Source organism: Nyctereutes procyonoides, unplaced genomic scaffold (assembly GCF_905146905.1).
Source record: "Nyctereutes procyonoides isolate TBG_1078 unplaced genomic scaffold, NYPRO_anot_genome, whole genome shotgun sequence".
Lineage (NCBI taxonomy): Eukaryota > Metazoa > Chordata > Mammalia > Carnivora > Canidae > Nyctereutes > Nyctereutes procyonoides.
The window spans coordinates 27,907,801-27,929,395 of NW_026575126.1; the positions used below are offsets into that span (position 1 = coordinate 27,907,801).

General features: G+C 36.3%; 1 protein-coding gene across 3 annotated transcripts in view; it reads right to left on the minus strand.

Annotated features, from left to right (window-relative positions):
• Nucleotides 1-97: 97 nt before the first annotated feature.
• The window catches only part of LRRC39 (leucine rich repeat containing 39), a 30,239-nt gene continuing 8,741 nt past the window's right edge, over nt 98-21,595 (minus strand). Inside the window, exons 1-9 of one of the 3 annotated variants that reach the window (XM_055340073.1) lie at nt 20,719-20,907; nt 16,720-16,912; nt 10,669-10,774; nt 9,031-9,187; nt 8,356-8,492; nt 4,720-4,865; nt 3,629-3,781; nt 2,977-3,116; nt 98-236 (exon numbers count right to left, since the gene is read on the minus strand). In XM_055340073.1, the coding sequence (XP_055196048.1) occupies nt 181-236; nt 2,977-3,116; nt 3,629-3,781; nt 4,720-4,865; nt 8,356-8,492; nt 9,031-9,187; nt 10,669-10,774; nt 16,720-16,832 (1,008 nt within the window). In that variant the 5' untranslated portion in view covers nt 16,833-16,912; nt 20,719-20,907 and the 3' untranslated portion in view covers nt 98-180. Of the gene's footprint in view, nt 237-2,976; nt 3,177-3,628; nt 3,782-4,719; nt 4,866-8,355; nt 8,493-9,030; nt 9,188-10,668; nt 10,775-16,719; nt 16,913-20,718; nt 20,916-21,595 lie in introns of those variants that run through there. The other 2 variants (XM_055340074.1, XM_055340075.1) reach the window with 2 other exon arrangements.

Consider the following 21,595-nt stretch of genomic DNA (forward strand, 5'->3'; position numbering starts at 1 on the left):
TAATTGTATTTTTATATTCATGAAAATATAATTACATAGCAGATAATAGGAATTTTTTAAAATGTTGTGGCCTCATTGAACTTTTGGTAATAGTTTTGCTTTTTACTTTAAAAGTCCAAACATTAGCGAATTCACCAAATTCCCAAAGTAATTGTCTTCAGCAGGGCATCTTGAGTTAAATTATCCATCAGTATTTATGGAGTTTGGTAAAGTAGTGGAACAGTTGACTTGGTTATCTGAAACACACAGAACACATCAATATACACCTAGCACATTAACTTTGTATTTTGGAAATTTATTTTCCTTTGGTTTTATTTAATACTTTTTATTTCTCAAGTTGAAGATGTAAAGATCAACTGTAGGTTTATAACAAGGGCCAGTCTGAGAATGTGGCTTATGTATGGATTTTTTTGTCCATTCAGATCTGGAAAGGATAATCAATCGTGATTCTTTTTTTCTAAAGCAAAGAAATTCAGAGATGTTCACAATCAAGGAATTCACCTTCAGATTTTAGTGCCATATCTGTATTATCTAAATTTATCCATAACAACAAAAACTGAGGAGATAGTTTTTAAGGGAAATAAGCTATTTATTTCACTTCATTTTAATTGAATAATTATCTAGTTAGAAATTCCAAAAAGATAACTTATAAGCCTTATTCACAAATTAAATTGAAATTTGCAAATAACTTATAAGTTAATTAGGACATTAAAAGGACATTTTTATGTTTATCAGTACAACTATATATTCTCACTTGTTTGACTTAAATAATTTGGAATAAAGTGGAAATTAGATAATGAAACCAAAAACCTCCTTACATTTAGGCCTTATTTAACTCCTAAGCAGTTTCTATGCACAAGCAAATATTAAACCAAACATATGGTCAGGACTGTTATTATCTTCATGTTATCCTTGATTTATTTCTGCCTTTATTTGTAAAAATTGTCTTAATCAATGTACCAATGTACCTTTGCCAAGAGAAAGATCAGAATTAACTAGTTTTAGATACTATAATGATATTCTTAGGTAACTTTCTTCTCCTATAAATAGATCTATGATTATATGAGTTATAAATTAGAAGCCTAGCCTTTTTAAAATTCCTCACTTTTCTACTTTAATCTCCTATGTTTTATGAAACTGCCTAGGTTCAGCTCCTACCCTGCCACCTCAGTGTATGACCTTGGGCAACTGCTTAATCTCTTTGTGCCTCAATTTCCCTGTTTAAAATGGGGATGATGAAGATAATAATAATAATAATACCTACCTCACATGGTTGTTATAACAAATGAGATAACACATGTAAAATGCTTAGAACAGCTCCAAGCACAATTAATACTGTTAATACTGCTAATTCACAAATCTATTTTTAGTGACAATAGGCAGACTTGGTTTTATTATCTCTGCTTATGTTGTAAACTTTTTTCTCTTTTTATAAGTTTTATGTCCACTATTATTAAAGGAAGGTGGTTTGATTATTTCTAACGTTAATTATTCATGCTGCCCAATCAAGCGAATATAAATAAGGGTAATAATACATCATTCAGTAATTTATGTGATTTTATTGGGTCAGGCAGTGCTAATTTGTGTCATACAATCTGTTTTGCATCATTCAACAACTTATGTCCAGGAATAAAGCATATTCTACAATAGGCCTAATCTCAGCTGTGTTCCAGAAAACAACATACACACGCAATAGTTATACTGATAATAGTCCTCTGCCCATTTAGCTTCATATGTTTCTGACAGTGGTACCAGGTACTTTATGGGCAGGCAGATAAGCTTGGCCTTCAGCAAATTGTAGGTCAAGATTCTTGTTTTTCCCAACCTTGTTTGCTTCCCTTAAGACAGCATAAGAAAGTGACTATGTATATTGCTGTTCCTTGACCTGCCAGATTTACAGGGACAGCAAACCCCTTCTTGAACTTTCAGATTCATCTACACAACTACCTCTTCCCACATGTCACACACGACTGTCTCAGATTTCTTGATCTTCCACTTCTACCACCATCTTCTAGACTTCATTTCCCCAGCTCAGCATCACCATCTGACCAGTTGCTCTAATCAAAAATAGATTAATCTTGAGGTCCTCTTATTTCCCAGCATACAATCATCAATTCTACCTACTACCTGTTTTTTATGTATTTCTACCCCAAACTAGGCCCCAAACTAACTTGTCTTCAAACATGGCTCGTCATCATAGATCAAAGGACTATTTCCTAATATCCGCCACTGGATGTTGGTAAAAATGATTTCTTATAGCTTAAAAACTGTCATTTGTTTGCTTGGATTATACTTACTCCCCAAAGCAGCTATTTGAAAATAAATTTGACCTTTTGATTCAAAAATTCTTCATGTTTTAGTGCATTGTAAAACTATGATTTCTATTAGTATACTATTGTTTCATTGTTTTTATTAATAGAATTGTCTCTTTGGCCTCTTCTAATCTTGGTTTAAGTTAAAGGTTTTCCTTTAGTGGAGAAGTGGTTTAATTCTTAATTATCAGAGACTAGGTGATTGAAATCTATATGTGAAAACTTCACATTTTAACTATTGGTTAAAAATCTGTGTTCTCAATATTTTTCCTTCCTAGGCAAAATACTGTGCTGTTATTTTGTGGACTGTAGAAAAAGAGGAAATGACAGGGAAGGTAGTGTTCATGAGTACACTGAAATATATGCCAAACTGATAGAATGAGGTAGTGAATCACATCTTCATTCACTTGTTTGTGCTTCAAGCACTTGGACAAATTATTTCCTGTCTCTACTTGAAAGACTTTAAATATCTTCACAACTTCTCTTCAAGCCTTTATCAAAATTGTGAACAGATTTGAATTTCACTTTTTTCCTCCCACAATATTGACCAAGAGACAAAATGTGCCAGGAAGGGTAGGATGGGATTAAGAAATCTATAAAGGAATTTATGTCTATACACATTCCTCTACCAAATATTTGACCTGTGTTATACACAACGTCATACCTGCTTTCGTCCGTGACTCCTGTATATATGCGTGCATAAACTGAAGACCAAATAATTCCCGTTCCTCTTCTTCATCCAGGCTTTCACTGGGGGGAAGCGTTACTTCCAATTTCAGTGGATTGTCTCTGAAGTTGACAAACCTAGCAGTTCACCAAAAAACAGTATTTTTATAGATGCCATAGAAGTGTACATTTATTTCCCTGGGGAAAGATCAAATGATAATACACTAAATTACTTTTTTTTTTTAACTGGTTACAATAGCCGAACATTTGGTTAGATATAATATCCTAAGAATCTTTAAGTTTCTTTTCTAGAAGAGAAAAACTCTAGCTTTAGACAACTTATTTTCAGAGCTTATAGAAGCAACTATTAATACTAGCATATATGTAATGTGGGACAGCTTAACTTCCCAAATTCCAGTGCATCTCAAACATACAAGTAAATGCTACAAACTTGGAGTTTCTGCATATTTTACAGACTTGTGTCTTATTTATCACCGTATCTTCATGGTGTACAGGGCTCTGTCACTGCTGAATTGGTAATGAATGAATAAATAATTTTGTTATGGAAGTTGTGGGATTTGATGTGAAGTTATATTACTTTGTTCTGCAATGAAAAAGGAACATGTCAGTTTTGTGTCTATAACTTTTACCTCAGATTGTTCATCTCTTCCATGCACACTGGAATATCTTGCAGTTTATTGTTGCTGAGAACAAGAGTACCCAGATTTTTCATATTGCTGATTGTTTCTGGCAAGCATGTTATTTCATTCCGTTGCAGCCATAATGTATGTAGGCTTTGCATTCTGATTAATTAAAAGAGGTTTATGCAATTAATCATACATAATATGGAAACCCTGATTGTTATTAACCTAAAATGAAACAAATATCATCTTTCATAACATCTTTAACCAGTGTACCAGTTGAGTTAACTGACTTCACATTACCTGATTATTGGGAAGCTGCATTGGAAGGCTAATCCCTACAGTACACTTCTCAGCATGTGGTGGTAGGAAGGAAACCAATATATTTCAGCATTCTTCACTATTCTCATAGGATTTCTTAAAGAACTGCTGTAAATGTTATCTAATCGGAATTAGAATATTAGAAGAAAAATCAGAAATAATTAATATGCCTGGTTAGAGCAAGACAGGTGTGCATAATGGTTAATAGCATGGACCCTGGGCCAGGCTGCCTTGGTTCAAAACCTAGATTGCACACTTACACTTTGATCTTGAACAATTTAGCTAACATCTCTATGTGAGTTTCATTTATTTTTTTTATTATTCTTTTTAATTGCCAGGGTTTTTTACATTTTATTTATTTATTCATGAGAGACACACAGAGACAGAGACAGAAGCAGGCTCCCTGCGGGGAGCCCAATGCAGGACTCGACCCCAGGACCCCGGGATCATGACCTGAGCCAAAGGCAGCTGCTCAACCACTAAGCTACCCAGGTGCCCCTCTTCATCCATCTATAAAGCACAGAGTGCCTGGCATGCACTAAGCGATGTTACTGTATGGCATATTCACGTCAACATATTGAAGTCAGCCAGTTTTTCTCTCCCAAAACCCTTAATTTAAGTAAATGAAAGTATTCTGTTAAAAAGTAGCAATATTTTTTACTACATGGATCTCTCGTGATTGATTATGCTTAGGGGGTCTCGTTTGTTTTGTCTGTTACTTCATACTTATTATGGATGGCTTCAACACAGCTGTTAATAGCACAGAAAACTAATTTTACCTTTCTATAGTATCGGGAAGTTGTTCAAGTTTGTTGCTTCCCATGTCGAGCCATTCAAGAGCAGGCATATTCAACACAGCAAGAGGGATTGTAGTAAAGTGGTTCATACTCAAATCAAGGTGCGTAAGCTTTAACAAATTGCTGAGCTAAAGAGGAAAGCAAGGTTTTCAAAATGAATGTCCACAATGTAAACTACTAGAACGCTTACATTGGTAAAGGAGATATTTCACATCTGGAAATGTTCACATTATGCTTGGGCTTTTAGTCCTAGTCCTCCACAAGAACTCTGAAATAAAATAAAGCTAAGTAACCTCCAGATAAATGAAAAACTCTCATAGAAAACTCATCTATTAAAAAAAAAAAAAAAGAAAAAGAAAACATCTATTCAAAGAAAATTTATCTTCTAAATACCCAAGTTCCAGCATTTATAGAACTTTGCTTGTATTTGTTTGTGTGTTCTTTTCATCCTGAATTTGAGATTTGTATGGGAAAACCCAAACTTCGAAGTAATACTTTATTGAACCTTCTTTTTTGTGCTCAATGTTTTACATATGCTATCTCAGTCATAGCATTTATCGCTTGGTAATTCTTTTATTTCTATGAAAACAGTAAAAAGTTATTTAAAATAATATCCCAATACCAGTGTGCTCAGCTTAAGAAAGAAAATACAGGCAGCCCCGGTGGCTCAGCGGTTTAGCGCCGCCTTCAGCCCGGGGCCTGATCCTGGAGACCCGGGATTGAGTCCCACATCGGGCTCCGTGCATGGAACGTGCTTCTCCCTTTGCCTGTGTTTCTGCGTCTCTCAATCTCTCTCTCTCTCTCTAATAAATAAAAATCTTAAAAAGAAAGAAAAACTGAGGGGCGCCTGGGTGGCTCTGTTCACTGACTGGGTTTTGGCTTGGGTTGTGAGATGGAGCCCCATGTGGGGCCCTGCCTGGGGCCCCAAACTCAGCAGGGAGTCTGCTTGAGATTCTGACTCTTCCTTGAACTCTCTCCCCACTCTCTCTTCCTTTCTCAAATCTCAAAAAAAAAAAAAGAGGGGCACCTGGGTGGCTCAGCTGTTGGGCATCCACCTTTGGCTCAGGTCATGGTCCTGGGGTCCCAAGATCAAGTCCCACATCAGGCTCCCAACAGGGAGCCTGTTTCTCTCTGGGCCTATGTCTCTGGCTCTCTCTGTGTCTCTCATGAATAAATAGAAGACATAGGCCCAGGGAGAAGCAGGCTCCCTGTGGGGAGCCCAATCCAAACTTGATCCAGGGTTCACACCCTGAGCCAAAGGCAGACACTCAACTGCTGAGCAGCCCAGGCATCCTAAATAAATGAAATCTTAAGTGTATAAATACACTTAATATATATATATATATATATCTGCCTCCTGTATACTCCTCCTTCCTTTCCAGAGGGAATCCATCTCCTGAATTTGGTATTTATTATTCTTGTGCATGTTTTTTTTCATTACATAAATATGTTTTTATATATTTCTCTATAGTTACTACTATATGTTGTCATAAAATTTAGTATCTTTATTTGAAGATTATGATACTGTACTTCCCTTAACTTGCTTTTTTCTCTCAGTATCAGTGTCTCAATGTATTCATATTGTTGCCTATAGCTCTAGTTTATTCATCAACTTTACAAGATGAGTATCTTATTTCTTTTTTTTTTTTTTTTTTTTAAATTTTTTTTTTTTTAAATTTATTTATGATAGTCACAGAGAGAGAGAGAGGCAGAGACATAGAGGCAGAGACATAGGCAGAGGGAGGAGCAGGCTCCATGCACCGGGAGCCCGACGTGGGATTCGATCCTGGGTCTCCAGGATCACGCCCTGGGCCAAAGGCAGGCGCCAAACCGCTGCGCCACCCAGGGATCCCAAGTATCTTATTTCTATTTTAAGGACAAAATGGTTAAGAGAGGCCATGTAACTAGAAATGATAGGTGATGTGCATTCAAGTTTTCTTGGACCTAAAGCCACAAAATTTCTAATCTCTTTTTATGTAACACTATAGTGAAAGTTTCAAAATGTGAGAACTTAGTTAACTTTTCCCAAAAATGTTCCATTTATCTAGGTAAGTTCTGTTTTATTTTTATCTCAGGGAATGTTAAGATTCATTCCATATCTTTAACACCACACACACACACACACACACACAAGCACAAATACCGTGTTTTGTGCATAATGCAAAAAAGTGAGAGGTTTTCATTCAGTAGATAATGTTTGTCCAGCTTTAGAACTCAAGCCATGAATAAAACTTTTCAAAATCTGTTATCAGACTTTAAAATTTTTCAAATGGTTTAGAATGGAATATGAAAAGCTTGTCTTCACACTGGCATAAAAATGTGTGTGTACAGTGTGTGCAATGTAATGGCTGAGAGATAAGTCTCCTGTTGCTCATTTCCCTGTGGTACTAGAATCATTTGATTTTATAATACTGAAAGATAATAACATTATTATAACCTAACAGTCTTTATTTTGCGTATGTCAAAATTGAGACCTCACTGGTGTGTTCAAGGCTACATAGTTAATTTAGAGGCCACACTCAGAAATACTCCCAGGCTCAAGATCTCAGTCCAGTATTTGTTCCAGTAAAATCTATTTCTCGTGAAAAAATTAAGGTAAACACAGGTAAATAGACATGCCCAAATTCATACAGCATTTTTAGTGACAGAACGAATCCTAGAAAGAAAATCACAAGAACTAGAAGTTAGAAATAAGATATATATTCGCCCTGTCATAGATATAAATTGTCCCTGTGATCGTCATTTTCATCATAAGCAAGTCCATACATTTCATTAAATTGAACTATTACAAGACAAGACAGATATGAATGTAGAAACTATGTTTTATTTGCAAAAGCAACAATGATTGGTGCCATAATAACTAGTGTGGGGGAACAATGGTATTCTCACCAACAATAGTGGAGAATGGGAGAAGATAACAGTCTTTCTATTTTGTTTTGAGTTTTATTATTTTTCCTAACTTTCATCTTGCAAAGTCAGAATACCTTGGAAATTCCGTTCACTGACTGTAAGATCACTAAATAGGTTTGCAATATGTTTGAAAGTGTCTCTATCTCTATGATAAGGTTGATTTTACTAAGAACAAGTCATACCAAGTCAAAGTTTGAAGGCTTTCCAAGCCTGTGGCTTTGCTTTCATGTGGAAGAGCCTAAGAAACTAGCAAAGAAACACTTTTCCGAAACTGAGGAATTAATTTCTTGCCACTTCACATCCATCTCAAAAACTGATCTCTCTATGAACACCAACTACCAAGAGTCTTTCCATCACCACATTGTCTGGGCTTTATGACATTCATTTATTGAAGAGGCATTTATTAGGTAACAACTACAACTTAGGCTGGGCTGTCCATTCTGGAACTAGATATAAGTGCAACTCTTACTCTGGCCTTGAAGGAGATCACAAATGTCAGTACTATGACAATAAGAGGCATCTTTTATGCCAAATAAAATTTCTCTAATTAAAAATATGTGTTATACTAATAGAAAATGATTATCACTAAATATTTCCCGAAATAAAATGTATAGCATTTCATTAGTGTCATTTTTAATGATCACAGAGTTGAGAAGTAAACCAGTAATAGGTGGAAAAGAAAACCGTAGACATTTATATCTTTCTGACCTCTTGTGGAAGATCACATATGTCTCTGTTTACAGCAAGTTCTAGTTTCTCCAAGCTGGCACAATGACTTAATTCTCTGGGGACGGTCTTGATCTTGTTATAACTAAGAATTAGTTCCTGAAGTTTAGTGAGCAATCCTACAAAAAAAAATAATACACAAAAGAGAGCAGATGGATATAAAATAAAGTTTCCAGTTACTAAGTATTAGAGCATGACTTACTTGCCAGTTTCGTATTGGCAAATCACACTTCTCAGGTTCTTGCCTTTTCCCAGTATGTGTCCTGCCCTTCTAAAGATAAGGAGCAGGTTTATCAGTGCTATAAGCAAAAAATATACAATTTTTTTCAACTTGTTTAATCTCCTGGCCAATTTACCATTTGAGGGGTTTTTTTGTTTTGTTTTGTTTTTTTCTCATCTAAGAAAAGTTTTTAACTTTCTTCCTTGCCTTCAGCCTGTTCTCTTCTAGGAGGATTAACTGAGCAAGAGATATTGTTTCCAGAATCTATACAGTAATATTTCCAAAGAGACTTTTCTGGCATTGAAATCTCAGCTTGAATCACTTCAGTAAATCCCAAAAACTTGGATCTGGAAGCTTCAATTTAGATGTTTGCAATTTTCTCAAGTATCAAAAAGAATTCTCAGTAACAAAAAAGACAGGAATAAAAGCAATCTTACCAATTCCTCGAGGTATCTCTGAAATTGTGTTTCGAGATAAATCTAATACAATGAGGTTTTGGAATCTTCCAATAAATTCAGGGATTTTCAACAAACCAGTTCTATGAAGTTGCCATTCCTGTAGCTGATTCAGTTTCAGTAGAGAAGAAGGAAGGGTCTAAACTCAAGTAAGAGAATGACAGAATTACTATATTAAATTATTTTAGTATCATGTCATACTGAAGTATAATTGTAGGGATATTACTTGATTTGCAAAAGAACTTCGGAATATTTTTTTCCTTAATGGGTTATATTTCCAAGTGTTTTGTGTTACTCCTAAGTTTTAAGACCTTTACTTTGGGGGTAGGGGGACTAAACCTTCAAACCCCAATCAGAATAAACAAAGATAATATATTTTGGTCAATAGTGCACATACATAAAACTATATATTAAAGACGTTATTGTATTAGGCTCTTTAAAAGTACATATGCAAAAAAATATAAATAAATAAAAGTACATATGCAGGGGCAGCCGGGGGGGCTCAGGGCATCTGCTTGAGCATCTCTGGTTGAGCATCTGCCCTCGGCTCAGGGCATCATCCAGGAGGGTTCCCAGGATTGAGTCCTGCACAAGGTTCCCCACAGGGAGCCTGCTTCTCCCTCTGCCTATATTTCTGCCTTCTCTGTGTGTCTCTCATGAATAAATAAAATCTTTTTTTAAAAAATAAAATACAGGGCAGCCCTGGTGGCTTAGTGGTTTAGCGCCACCTTCGGCCCAGGTCATGATCCTGGAGACCCGGGATCGAGTCCCACGTCAGGCTCCCTGCATGTAGCCTGCTTCTCCCTCTGCTTCTCCCTCTGCCTGTGTCTCTGCCTTCTCTCTATCTCTCTGTGTGTGTGTCTCTAATAAATAAATTAAAAATATTTTAAAAAATAATAAAGTACATGTACAATTGAAAATGAGAATATAATGGTTGAAATCATAGAGGAAAAATAATTTAATCAACAATTCAAATTTCTCTTCCCCTTATATTTTGAAATATTCTATAAAAGCTATTTACAGGTTTTATTTAACAATTTTAAGTTTCAACTATTCTGAACTCTGCGCCTTTTCCCTTTCAACCTAAAATAGCTCAAAGAGAACATAAGCCCCTAACTATATTTGTATGTATGAAAATAAACACTGACCCAAGGCATAGATACCCCTATAAAAATGAATATGCCTAATGTAATTAAGCAGCTGTATGTATATATGTTTATGACAAAGAATATGAATCAGGTAGTAGACCTAAAAAAAATGGATATCCTATTCCATTTTGTGGACTTTTAGCTGAGCATTCATTTTGGAAAGCTATATGATTTTTGTTAGGCAGATGGTCATCTTGTTTATGGAAAATGAGAAGTTACTTCTTAAGATTAGTAGGAGAAAAATTGCAAATGACTTAAGTTTAGGCAGAGTTGAAGCAACTTAAGTTTTTACCAAAAAAATGTGGTTATGTTTCTTTTCAGGTGTTCATGTTGCCAAATTCATTTGGTGTATTATTAAAATTAGAATTTCTAACTATTCCAGATTTAATCATACAGTCTCAGAATCATGTTCTCAACTCTCACAACAAAACACAAAATAGAGAAAATCAAATATTGCTTCTATGAAGCTTACCTTCCATTCCTCTTTTTCTATCTTCAAAATGATTCTCCCATCTTCCTTGATGACCTTTTCTCTTAGCTTAGTTAAGCTTACTCTCTCTTCCCAGATCCGCACTAGCCTAAGAGAGCAGATAACATTTTTGTTCACAATAATGACATACATAGGTAGCATTCACTTTTATATAAAAAGTGATCCATCAAAAGTAACCACTTGATTAATAGTATCTAGAAATCAGAAAAGAATTTGTTTTTTAAGAATTATAAATATGCCACTAATCATCTACTTTCTATCTCTATGGATTTATCTATTCTGGGCATTTCACAAAAATGGGATTATGTAATATGTGGTCTTTCCACATAGCACAAGTTTATTCAGAGTTCACTCATGTTGTAACATGTTTCAGTACTAAATTCCTTTTGACATAAGAATCTTCACTGCATGAGTATACCACATTTTGTTTATCTTTTCATCAGTTGATGGACATTTGGGTTAAGCCCACTTACTGGCTATTATGAATAATACTGCTATGAACATTTCTGAACAAGTTTTTATGTAGACATATATTTTCCTTTATCTTGAGTATAGTCCTAGGAATAGAATTGCTGCATTGCATTGTAACTCTTATTTTTAACCTTTTTTTTTAGGAACTGCTAAACTGTGACCAAATTGCTTGTACCATTTTGCCTTCCCTCCAGCAGCACATGAGGCATCCAATTTCTCCACATCTTGCTTACTTTTTTTATTTAAAAGATTTTATTTATTTATTCATGAGACACACACAGAGAGAGAGAGTGAGAGGTAGACACACAGGCAGAGGGAGAAGCAGGCTCCACGCAGGGAGCCTGATGTGGGACTCGATCCCGGGTCCCCAGGATCAGGCCCTGGGCCAAAGGCGGCGCCAAACCGCTGAGCCACCGGGCTGCCCACTTACTTTTGTTATTGTCCATGGTTTGATTCATAGCCATCCTAGTGGTATCTCATTGGCCTTTTGACTTGCATTTGTTAGACATCTAATCCATACATAGTTAATTACTTTATAAGGACTTGCAAATAATACTCTGAAGTTCAAGTTCAGAGTTAAATTTTATATGATTACATTCCAATTTTATTCAGATTTCATTTTTCAGATATAAAAATACACAAAACCTTTGTCATTCTGAAACCCATACCTATTGATTTTTGGTTCATTGCAAATTTACATAAGGATAATATCAAGCAAAAAAAAGGATAATATCAAGCTATGAAAATGACTAGTAAAAGGTTGCAAAAGTTTTTTATTTCTATACTAGAAAATTTTTATTATTTTATTTTATTTTTTAAAGATTTTATTTATTTATTCATAAGAGACACAGAGAGAGGCAGAAACATAGGCAGAAAAAAAAAAAAAAAAGAAACATAGGCAGAGGGAGGAGAAGCAGGCTCCATGCAAGAGCCCGCTGTGGGACTCGATCCTGGAACTCCAGGATCACCAGTTGAGCCAAAGGCAGACGCTCAACTGCTTGAGCCACCCAGGTGTCCCTATACTAGAAAATTTTTAATGGATGAGAAATAGAATAAGTTTAGAATTGAAACCTTTGTAATTTATCCTTTTAGGATGATACATAATAAATATAAGCAGTTATCAAAGAACATAGGTTTAATTTGAATAGTTACTTGTCAAAAATCTCTTGACCTGAGCATTAATATATATATATTTTAGCAGTTCTGCATATTAACTGATCTTCAGTGGGGATTTTATATTAGTGAACAGAAAAACCAAATATCTCTAAAAGTGAAATATTTGTTGTTTCTATGTATTTTTATTTGCAAAATATTTCTGTAGAGCCTGTATTTTTAACAGGTATGTATCTGAAATTTAATCTGCTAACTAGTGCACTGTGGCGGCAATGGCTATGTGTGGCTTTCTAGACTGCTGGCCAAGCTTCTACTAGGTGTGGTTATCTGAGACAAAATGTATAATGCCATCTATTTGATTACATCACTTTTTAAAAAAAATAGAACTGCTAAAATAGTAAGCATGATGATTATTGTCACTCACTAAGAGATCTATGTATTTCAGAACAAGATTTAATGACAAGTGCGGTTAGATGTCTTATTCCTTAACCTTTTACTTAAAGAATTCATTAAGCAACCATTATATGCCAAATGATATGCTACACATTGTGCATGCAAAAAGCTCTGTCCTTAGTAAGTTTACAGAGAGGCTAACTATTACTTGAGAAGTCTATTTCCATCCCTATAATGATTCCTAAATTCTTTCTGGATCTGAATTTCTATGACCTAAGTCCAGAATGTATCACTTAACTTGGTGACTGTGGGAAACTCATACCACTTCTGTAGGCCTTGTCTATTAAAATGGGGTTTGGGGATCCCTGGGTGGCGCAGCGGTTTGGCGCCTGCCTTTGGCCCAGGGTGCAATCCTGGAGACCCGGGATCGAGTCCCACATCGGGCTCCCGGTGCATGGAGTCTGCTTCTCCCTCTGCCTGTGTCTCTGCCTCTCTCTCTCTCTCTCTCTGTGACTATCATAAATAAATAAAAAAAAAATGGGGTTTGGACTAAATAATGTCTAAGGTCTCTCCCAGCTCTTATTTTCTGTAATTCATCCACTACTTAGTCTAAGATTGATGTTCTTTCAATTTAAATAGAAATTTTCTACCTCCTATGAAGCCTATAGGCTTTCCTAGATTTTGTCACACCAACTCTGAACCCAAGTCTTGATTTCTCCAAGGCAGCTTGGCATCAAAAGACAATGAAGTCTCATTTTAAAAAAAAGAAAAGACAATGAAGTCAGTGTCTGTTTAAACTTTAGGCTTTTTTTTTTTAATTTTTATTTATTTATGATAGTCACACAGAGAGAGAGAGGCAGAGACATAGGCAGAGGGAGAAGCAGGCTCCATGTACCGGGAGCTCGACGTGGGATTCGATCCCAGGTCTCCAGGATCGAGCCCTGGGCCAAAGGCAGGCGCCAAACCACTGCGCCACCCAGGGATCTCTACTTTAGGCTTTTTAAACTAAATCTTTAGCCACCTTTTTCTGAGTGAAGAAACATTAGTTTACATCCTTAACCTTTTTATCCCTTGCCTATTTTGTACAGAGAGAACTTGAAACTGCTGAAATTAAATGGTTCCTATTTTTTTAAAAAAAAGATTTTATCTATCTATCATCTATCTATCTATCTATCTATCTATCTATCTATCTATCTATCTATCATCTATGAGAGAGAGATAAGCAGGCGGCGGGCAGGCAGAGGGAGTGGGAGAGAGAAAATCTCAAGCAGACTCCCCACTAAGTGCAGAGCCCAACAAAGGGCTCGATCCCATGACTCTGAGGTCAGCACTTGAACCAAAATCAAGAGTCAGGTGCCCAACTGACTGAGCCATTCAGATGCCCCAATTAAATGGTTCTTAACTAAACATAATACGTGAAGTTCAGGAGTTTAGAAGCAAGTCATGATTCCTGCCCACTGTTTAAAAGAGAGATAGGATTTACTAAGAGTTCTCAAGACTCAAGTTTATCATAATCGTAGAATACAAACATATTAGATTTCATAAGAGTAGCTTAATATATAACAGCCAATCTAGGGAAAGACCTGAGGTGAATATCATTCCTCCAGAATCAGATTGCTTGGGTATGAATTCCAGTTCCACATTTATTAGCAGTGTGATCTTTGACAAGTTACTTAGGCCTCTCCCTCCAGTTTTCCATCTTTAAAAGGGAGAAAATGAACACTCATGTGTGGCAGAGACTATACTCCTCTTCGTCCTCAATAATAGATCCTCTTACTTTAACTGGGCATAAGACTTCATTTTGCCATCCTCCCTTGTAGTTACATATCAATGGGATGTTAGCAAAAGTAGTAGTTTGTGCAACTTCTGCTAGCTGGAATCAAGTATGTTGGCTGCAGTTGGTGCATCTATCTGGGGCCATTTGGTGACTTTAGGAATGGAAATCATGCACAATTGAACAATAACATAAAAGCTTCAGTATCTGACTCAGTGGAATGCTATAACCCCAGATCAAATACCTAACAAAGGTTAACATACCTTGTTTAGATAATATTATTTTGGGGTCACCTGGGTGGCTCAGTTAAGTGTCTGACTTTTAATTTCAGCTAAGGTCATGTCTTAGGGTCGTGAGATGAAGCTCCACCTCCAGCTCCATACTCAGTGCTTGAGATTCTCTCTCCCTCTTCTTTGCTCCCTCTCCCCCAAATAATTAAATAAATCTCTTAAAAATTTTTTTAAAAAGAAAATGTTATCCTGGTTTTCCTTTTCTCATAATGCAGTCTAATTCTCATCAAGACACTCCATTTCAGTGTGTTGAGAAGATTACATAAGATAGTACAAATAAAGCATTTAGCAGAGTGCCTAGTAAACAGTAAGTGCACAATAAATGCCTGTTTATCCATCATTGTCAGCATCATTATCCTTTTTTGTTGGCTTTGTTTGGGAAAAATGGCCTTTCCCCATCTAGATTTTTGTTTTAAAGACAGAAATAGTTCCTGATCAAGAACTTTCCCCCATCTTCTTTGCTAAGAAATACTTAATATTTTCAAGTATTTATACTTCCCCCAAGTAATCCTGGTATAAATCTTAATTTGTTTAAACCAATCATATAGTCATTCCCCTAGAAAGAAACTGGAATGGGGGAGTACAAATCACCCAGTTCTGGTCAATGAGAGGTGAAGGAGAGGTTTGCTAAAGTGCCTGGAAAGTCTTCCTCATTCTTGAAGAAACAGAAATAGTTTCCACTCTTCTGATAACCTAATGATGCCTGGCTGTGATGCCTGGAAGTGTACCAGTCATCCTGTGACACTCAGAGGCAAACCTGAGGACCAAACTGACACACGGAGATTAGCAGTAGAAGGTGATAAGAAGCTAAGTCTTTAAAGCTGTTCAATCTTTGGAATTGCTTTGCCTCAGGACTTCCCTATTCCTTAAGTCATTTAAAAAAAGATTTTATTTATTCATGAGAGACACAGAGAGAAGCAAAGACATAGGCAGAGGGAGAAGCAGACTTGCTGTGGGGAGCTTGACAGGGACTCAATCCCAGGACCCCATGATCATGACCTGAGCCAAAGGCAGATGCTCAACCACTGAGCCATCCAGGCATCCCTTCTGTAAGCCATTTTTATTTTTTTTTAATTTTTATTTATTTATTTATGATGGTCACACACAGAGAGAGAGAGAGAGAGAGAGGGAGGGAGGGAGAGAGGCAGAGACACAGGCAGAGGGAGAAGCAGGCTCCACGCACCCGGAGCCCGATGTGGGATTCGATCCCGGGTCTCCAGGATCGTGCCCTGGGCCAAAGGCAGGTGCTAAACTGCTGCGCCACCCAGGGATCCCCTGGAAGCCATTTTTAGTTGAATTTTATGGTACTTGCTGACACAAGAGCATTTTTTTCCATTGAGATATGATTGACATAAAATATCATTAATGGTCCAATATTTGTATATGTTGCAAGACAAAAGGCAATTTAATATTTAGAAAGAGGCTTGTTGAATGAGAATCGTAGGGCTCCATGAGGAAAGTGGCTCTTCTTGCATGATTAGTAGAATGCTTTGAAGACATCCAATCAGGAAAACAGGTAGCTTTCAAGAAGGCAGAAGAAATGAGAGCCAAACTATTTAATTATAGCCCAAATCAAGGAATCAGGTGATCCACAGGGGCCCTGGCTGACATTCATGGGTATTCAAATAGGTGAGAATCTATACTACCTTCTATTGCCAGATGTTGTTTTAGTATCTAGGGGATATAATATTGAATAAGCAATCACTGAAAAGTGGGCTAAATGATACTAATCAAACTTTATGAATGCTGAACAGACTCTTATGAAGGCCTAAGATAACTACTATTTTCACATAAAGACACCTGTATCTTTTGTGGCCACCATCACATAGCCACACTTAATTGAATCAGGTGTATCCTTTAGTTATATTTTGAGTTTTCAGTAAGTAAAAATCTATCAAATTCAATAATAAGGCATTTAACAAGTGCTCTTTTCTGTAATGATGATGTTCTGAATTTTCACTAATTTCAAATAATAAACACATGAAAGCATACTTCTGTTGAAATTCCTTCTCTCGCTTCAGGTCTTCATTGTGTTTTTTTATTCTTTCTTCCCAGACTTCCTTTACAGCATTGACAGCCCCAGTACAAACTACATTTTCTGACATGATTTCTCCACATGGTCATAGAGTCACCAACTTCATTAAGTTCTGAATAGCTGAATCACAGATGCCATCTCAAAAAGGACCTAATTGTAGAAGAGAAAACAAACAAACGTGTTTCAAAATGTTCATCAGGTCCAGAAATGATCATAATAGCTTATATTTATTGAACACTTTCCATGTTCCCAAAACTATTTTATACACTTTTACACATCACATCTAACTTAATAATTCTCATAAAAATATTATGCCATGGGTGCTTTTTAAAAAAGATTTTATTTATATACTTGAGAGACAGTGCAAGTGAGAGGGGAGGGGCAAAGGAGAAGCAGATTCCCTGATGAGCAGGGAGCCTGACATGGGGCTTGATCCCAGGACCCTGAGATCATGACCTGAGCCGAAGGCAGATGTTAACTGACTGAGCCTCCCAGGTGCTCTGCCATGAGTGCTTTTGTTGTCTGTAATATACAGATGAGAAAACCAAGCTTTAAAGATGGGCAATTTGTTCAAGGTCTCATGTCTAATATGTAGCAGAGGTGCAAAGTGAAGCCACATCTACTTCCTTTGCTACTATGTAATTGACAGTAATGAAAAACTGCCATTAGTTTACATGTCCAGTTGTATGAAAATGATTAAATAATGGATATGTACATGTAAGACCAGCATTTTGGGATATCTACTTAGTCTAGTTGCTATGCACAGGTTGGAATTCAGTTAAGTGGCAATAAACTGGGATTACTTGCTCTTGTAAAATAAATTGAAAATGGGCAGATGTAATACTGAGGATGGTGATCTGAATCTCAGAAAGTAAAATAAAAATAGGGGAATGATTATGTAAATTATGGTAGATCCATTTTATGGAATGTTCTTTGCCTTACAAATAATTGTAATAATTGTACTCATTTTTCATCAGATTGTATTAGTAATAGTGAAGAATTTGATTCACAGTTAATTGAATTATTTCCTCCCAAATTCAGGAAGTCAAAGATGTCCACAATCACAACTATTCAACATTATACTGGAATGCTACAAGGCAAAGGAAGTAAATATAAAGATATAAAGTTTGGAAAGGAAGAAGTGAAATTTCTAACAGTGTAGGGAAACAGGCACTCTTATACACTAAAGGTGGTAGTATTTTGTTCTCTATGGAGAGAAATTTGGTAATGTCTATCAGTCTTATAAAAGTATATTCATAGTCCTAGTAATTTATACTGCAAATACTTTTCAATCATAAAATTATGTATTATAAAGTTATTCATTGCAGTGTTTTTCATAACAACAGAAGATTGGAAACAATATAATTTTTGATCAGTAAATTATAGTACACCGATATCATGGGAAATTAAATAGCTCCATAAAGAAAGCAAAACCTTTTTTTAAAGATTATTTATTTATTTATTTATTCATGAGGGACACAGAGAGAGAGAGAGAGGCAGAGACACAGGTAGAGGGAGAAGCAGGCTCCATGCAGGGAGCCCGACATGGGACTCGATCCCGGGTCTCCAGGATCAGGCCCTGGGCTGAAGGTGGCACTAAACCGCTGAGCCACCTGGGCTGCCTAGCAAAACATTTCATATACTGATATGCCACGATCTCTAAAATGTATGACTATGCCATGATATAATTTTTCTGTCCCAATGAACATGGATATTTGGGTAGCAAAGTTTTGCTATTACAAACAATATTGTTTCCAAAATTCTTGTCCTTATCATCACGGTGCTCAAGTGCTATTGCCTCTATTGGGTATATACCTAGGACTAGAACTGATGGATCATAATATATGTGAATGTTCAAATTTATAAGATAGAGCAAAATTGTTTTCCAAAGTGATTGTGCCCATTTATACTCTTACTACAACTGTATAAGGGTCCCCATTGATGTACATCCTTATCAACAAACTACTGTATAAAATTTCATTATGGTCACAAATCTATACTTTCCTGATTACTAAAGCTGCAAGTTAATATATAAAGATTGTCCAAGTAAAGACAAAATCCTATGTATTGTTTATAAGAGGCACGCCTAGCATAAAAATAGGAAAAAATAGAAAGTATAAAAGAGAAAAAGATCCATGCCTAGATTTATACCCAAACGTATGTTCACACAAAAACTTCTACCTAGGGGATCCCTGGGTGGCTCAGTGGTTTAGAGCCTGCCTTTGGCCCAGGGCATGATCCTGGAGAGCAGGGATCGAGTCTGCCTGTGTCTCTGCTTCTCTGCTTCTCTCTCTCTCTGTGTGTGTCTCTCAGGAATAAATAAATAACATCTTAAAAAAACTTAAAAAAAAACTTCTACCTAAATGTTGAAGTGGCATTATTCACAGTAGCCCAAAAGTGGCTGTCAACTGACAAATGGATAAACAAAAATGTAGTATTTCCATACAATGGAATATTATTCAGCCACAAAAAAGAATAAGTACTGACACTTGCTGCATCATGGATGAATGTTGAATGAAAGTGTGCTAAGTGAAAGAAGCCAGACACAAACGATCACATATGATCCCATTTATATGAAATGTCTGGAATAGGTAGATTTACAGAGAAAAAAAAGTAGATTAGTGATATCCAAGGGCTTTTCAGAGGGGGAAATAGGGAGTGACTGCTAAGGGTGCAGAGTTTCTTTTTTCTGAGTGATAGAAATCTACTTTTGAAATAAACCTATTAAAAAGCAAGGAAGACTTATTTAAGCCTAAAGAACAAAATGTAATAAGCATTTATTTATAGTCTTTTATAAAGGTGATCAAGGGAGAAACTAAAAATAAGGATATAACTCTATGGGGTGTAAGTGGACTTAGGCATCATCTTTCATAATGAAGTTTTATAGATAATTCCTAAAGTTGGTAAGAAATAATAACGGCCTTTGGGAAAAAAAAAAAGAACTATGGAGATAACCACTGAAAACTAAATCCTGAACTGGTTAAATGCTTACTTCTAGAGTGATAGAAATGGGGTAGAGACTATTGCTTTTCATTATTAATCCCTTCTAAATTACTGATTTCCTTAATAGTATGCAGTGCATAAGAGAACAAAGAGGAGTGGGAGAAAAACTCTATTACAGAGGACAAAAAGGTTTAAAATGTTAGGATGGATATATAATTGCCAATATGCAGAAAAATTGTTAGGAAAGGGTCTCTATTTTTTAGCAATGCGTGCATAATTTCCACAGGAACGGATTGCAAGATCTTTCTGCCATCAAGAAACCTTGGCATACATATGCTGATAATCCAAACCCCTGAGGACATCATAGTCAACCTACAATTTATTGTCTCAGATTTTAGCAAGTTTTAAATGTTTATCAAATCATTTTTAAAAATCCCAAGTATCCACATGTAAATGTGTATTTTTTAAACACCTATAACCATTTGTATGCTCATTTGATTCCTCAGTTTGCCATTAAACTTCATTCAGCCATCAACTTTCCTATGACAGCAACCAATTTCCCTTCGAGGAAAACAAGTCAATAATGATATATGCACTTTTGACGTCACCATAGGCCTGTGTTCTCTACCTTGATTATAATCATAACAGAAATGCACTTTGCTTGGTAAGGACATAACCAAGAGAGTCTGCTTTCTTTTTTTTTTTATTTTTTTTTATTTTTTTTTTGAGAGTCTGCTTTCAAAGGCAAAAGCAAGCAAGCAAACAAACAAGAAACACACAAAACCCCCCAAAACAAAACAAAACAAAACAAAACAAAAAATACTTCTTAACTTTTAGGGAAATTAAATTCCAGAGGAAGATAATTACAAGCATGACTATGAAACCCCACAAAAGACTTTTTAATTCAATTCCAAATTCAGCTGTACGTCCCAGCAAATGCAGACACAGTAAAGGCATCCTCAGCAATCCTTCTAATGAAGAATGAGGAAAAAATGTTTTTGAAAAATACTTACCATAGTCAGTGGACGTAGAAGCTGACATGCCCAAAGTTAGTGATTATCAGCTAAAAGAGGATTTCAGGGAGAATTGTTTTCAGTGTGGCTCCAGATGATTAAAAACCTCCGTCAGACTTGTAACCAAGTGAAATGTAATGTTAGCCTACTTCTAATTTTAGATCTTGGACAAAGCTGAGAATAGCAAGAATCACATGGAACTCCTGTGCAAAGGATCAAGTGGTAGATAATGTGCAAAGGATCAAGTGGTAGATAATGCATGTGCATGCATTCTGCACACCGCAAATGCTGTGTACCGGCATTATAAAACTCTCAGGCATACCTAGTTCCAAGCTCCTGAAAAAAACTAACTCCTATTGAAAGTCCTTTCACTTTTCATGACTTACACATTTTGAATATTTAATAGACTATAATGCATCTATTCCAAACAGAGAAACCTGAAAATAGGAGAATGCATGGGATAACAAAAACTCTACTTGGTAAACCATAGATCTGTAAATATTGAAACTAAAGGTAAAATGCATGGGGCACCTGGGGGGGCTCAGTTAAGCAATGGCCTTCGGGTCAGGTCATGATCCCCCGGTCCTGGGATGGAGTCCCAACATTGGACTCCCGGCTTGGCGGGGAGTCTGCTTCTCCCTCTCTCTCTTCTCATGCTTTCTCTCTCGCGCTCTCTCAAATAAATAAAATCTTTAAAAATAAATAAATAGGGATCCCTGGGTGGCGCAGCGGTTTGGCGCCTGCCTTTGGCCCAGGGCGCGATCCTGGAGACGCGGGATCGAATCCCACGTCGGGCTCCCGGTGCATGGAGCCTGTTTCTCCCTCTGCCTATGTCTCTGCCTCTCTCTCTCTCTCTGTATGACTATCATAAATAAAA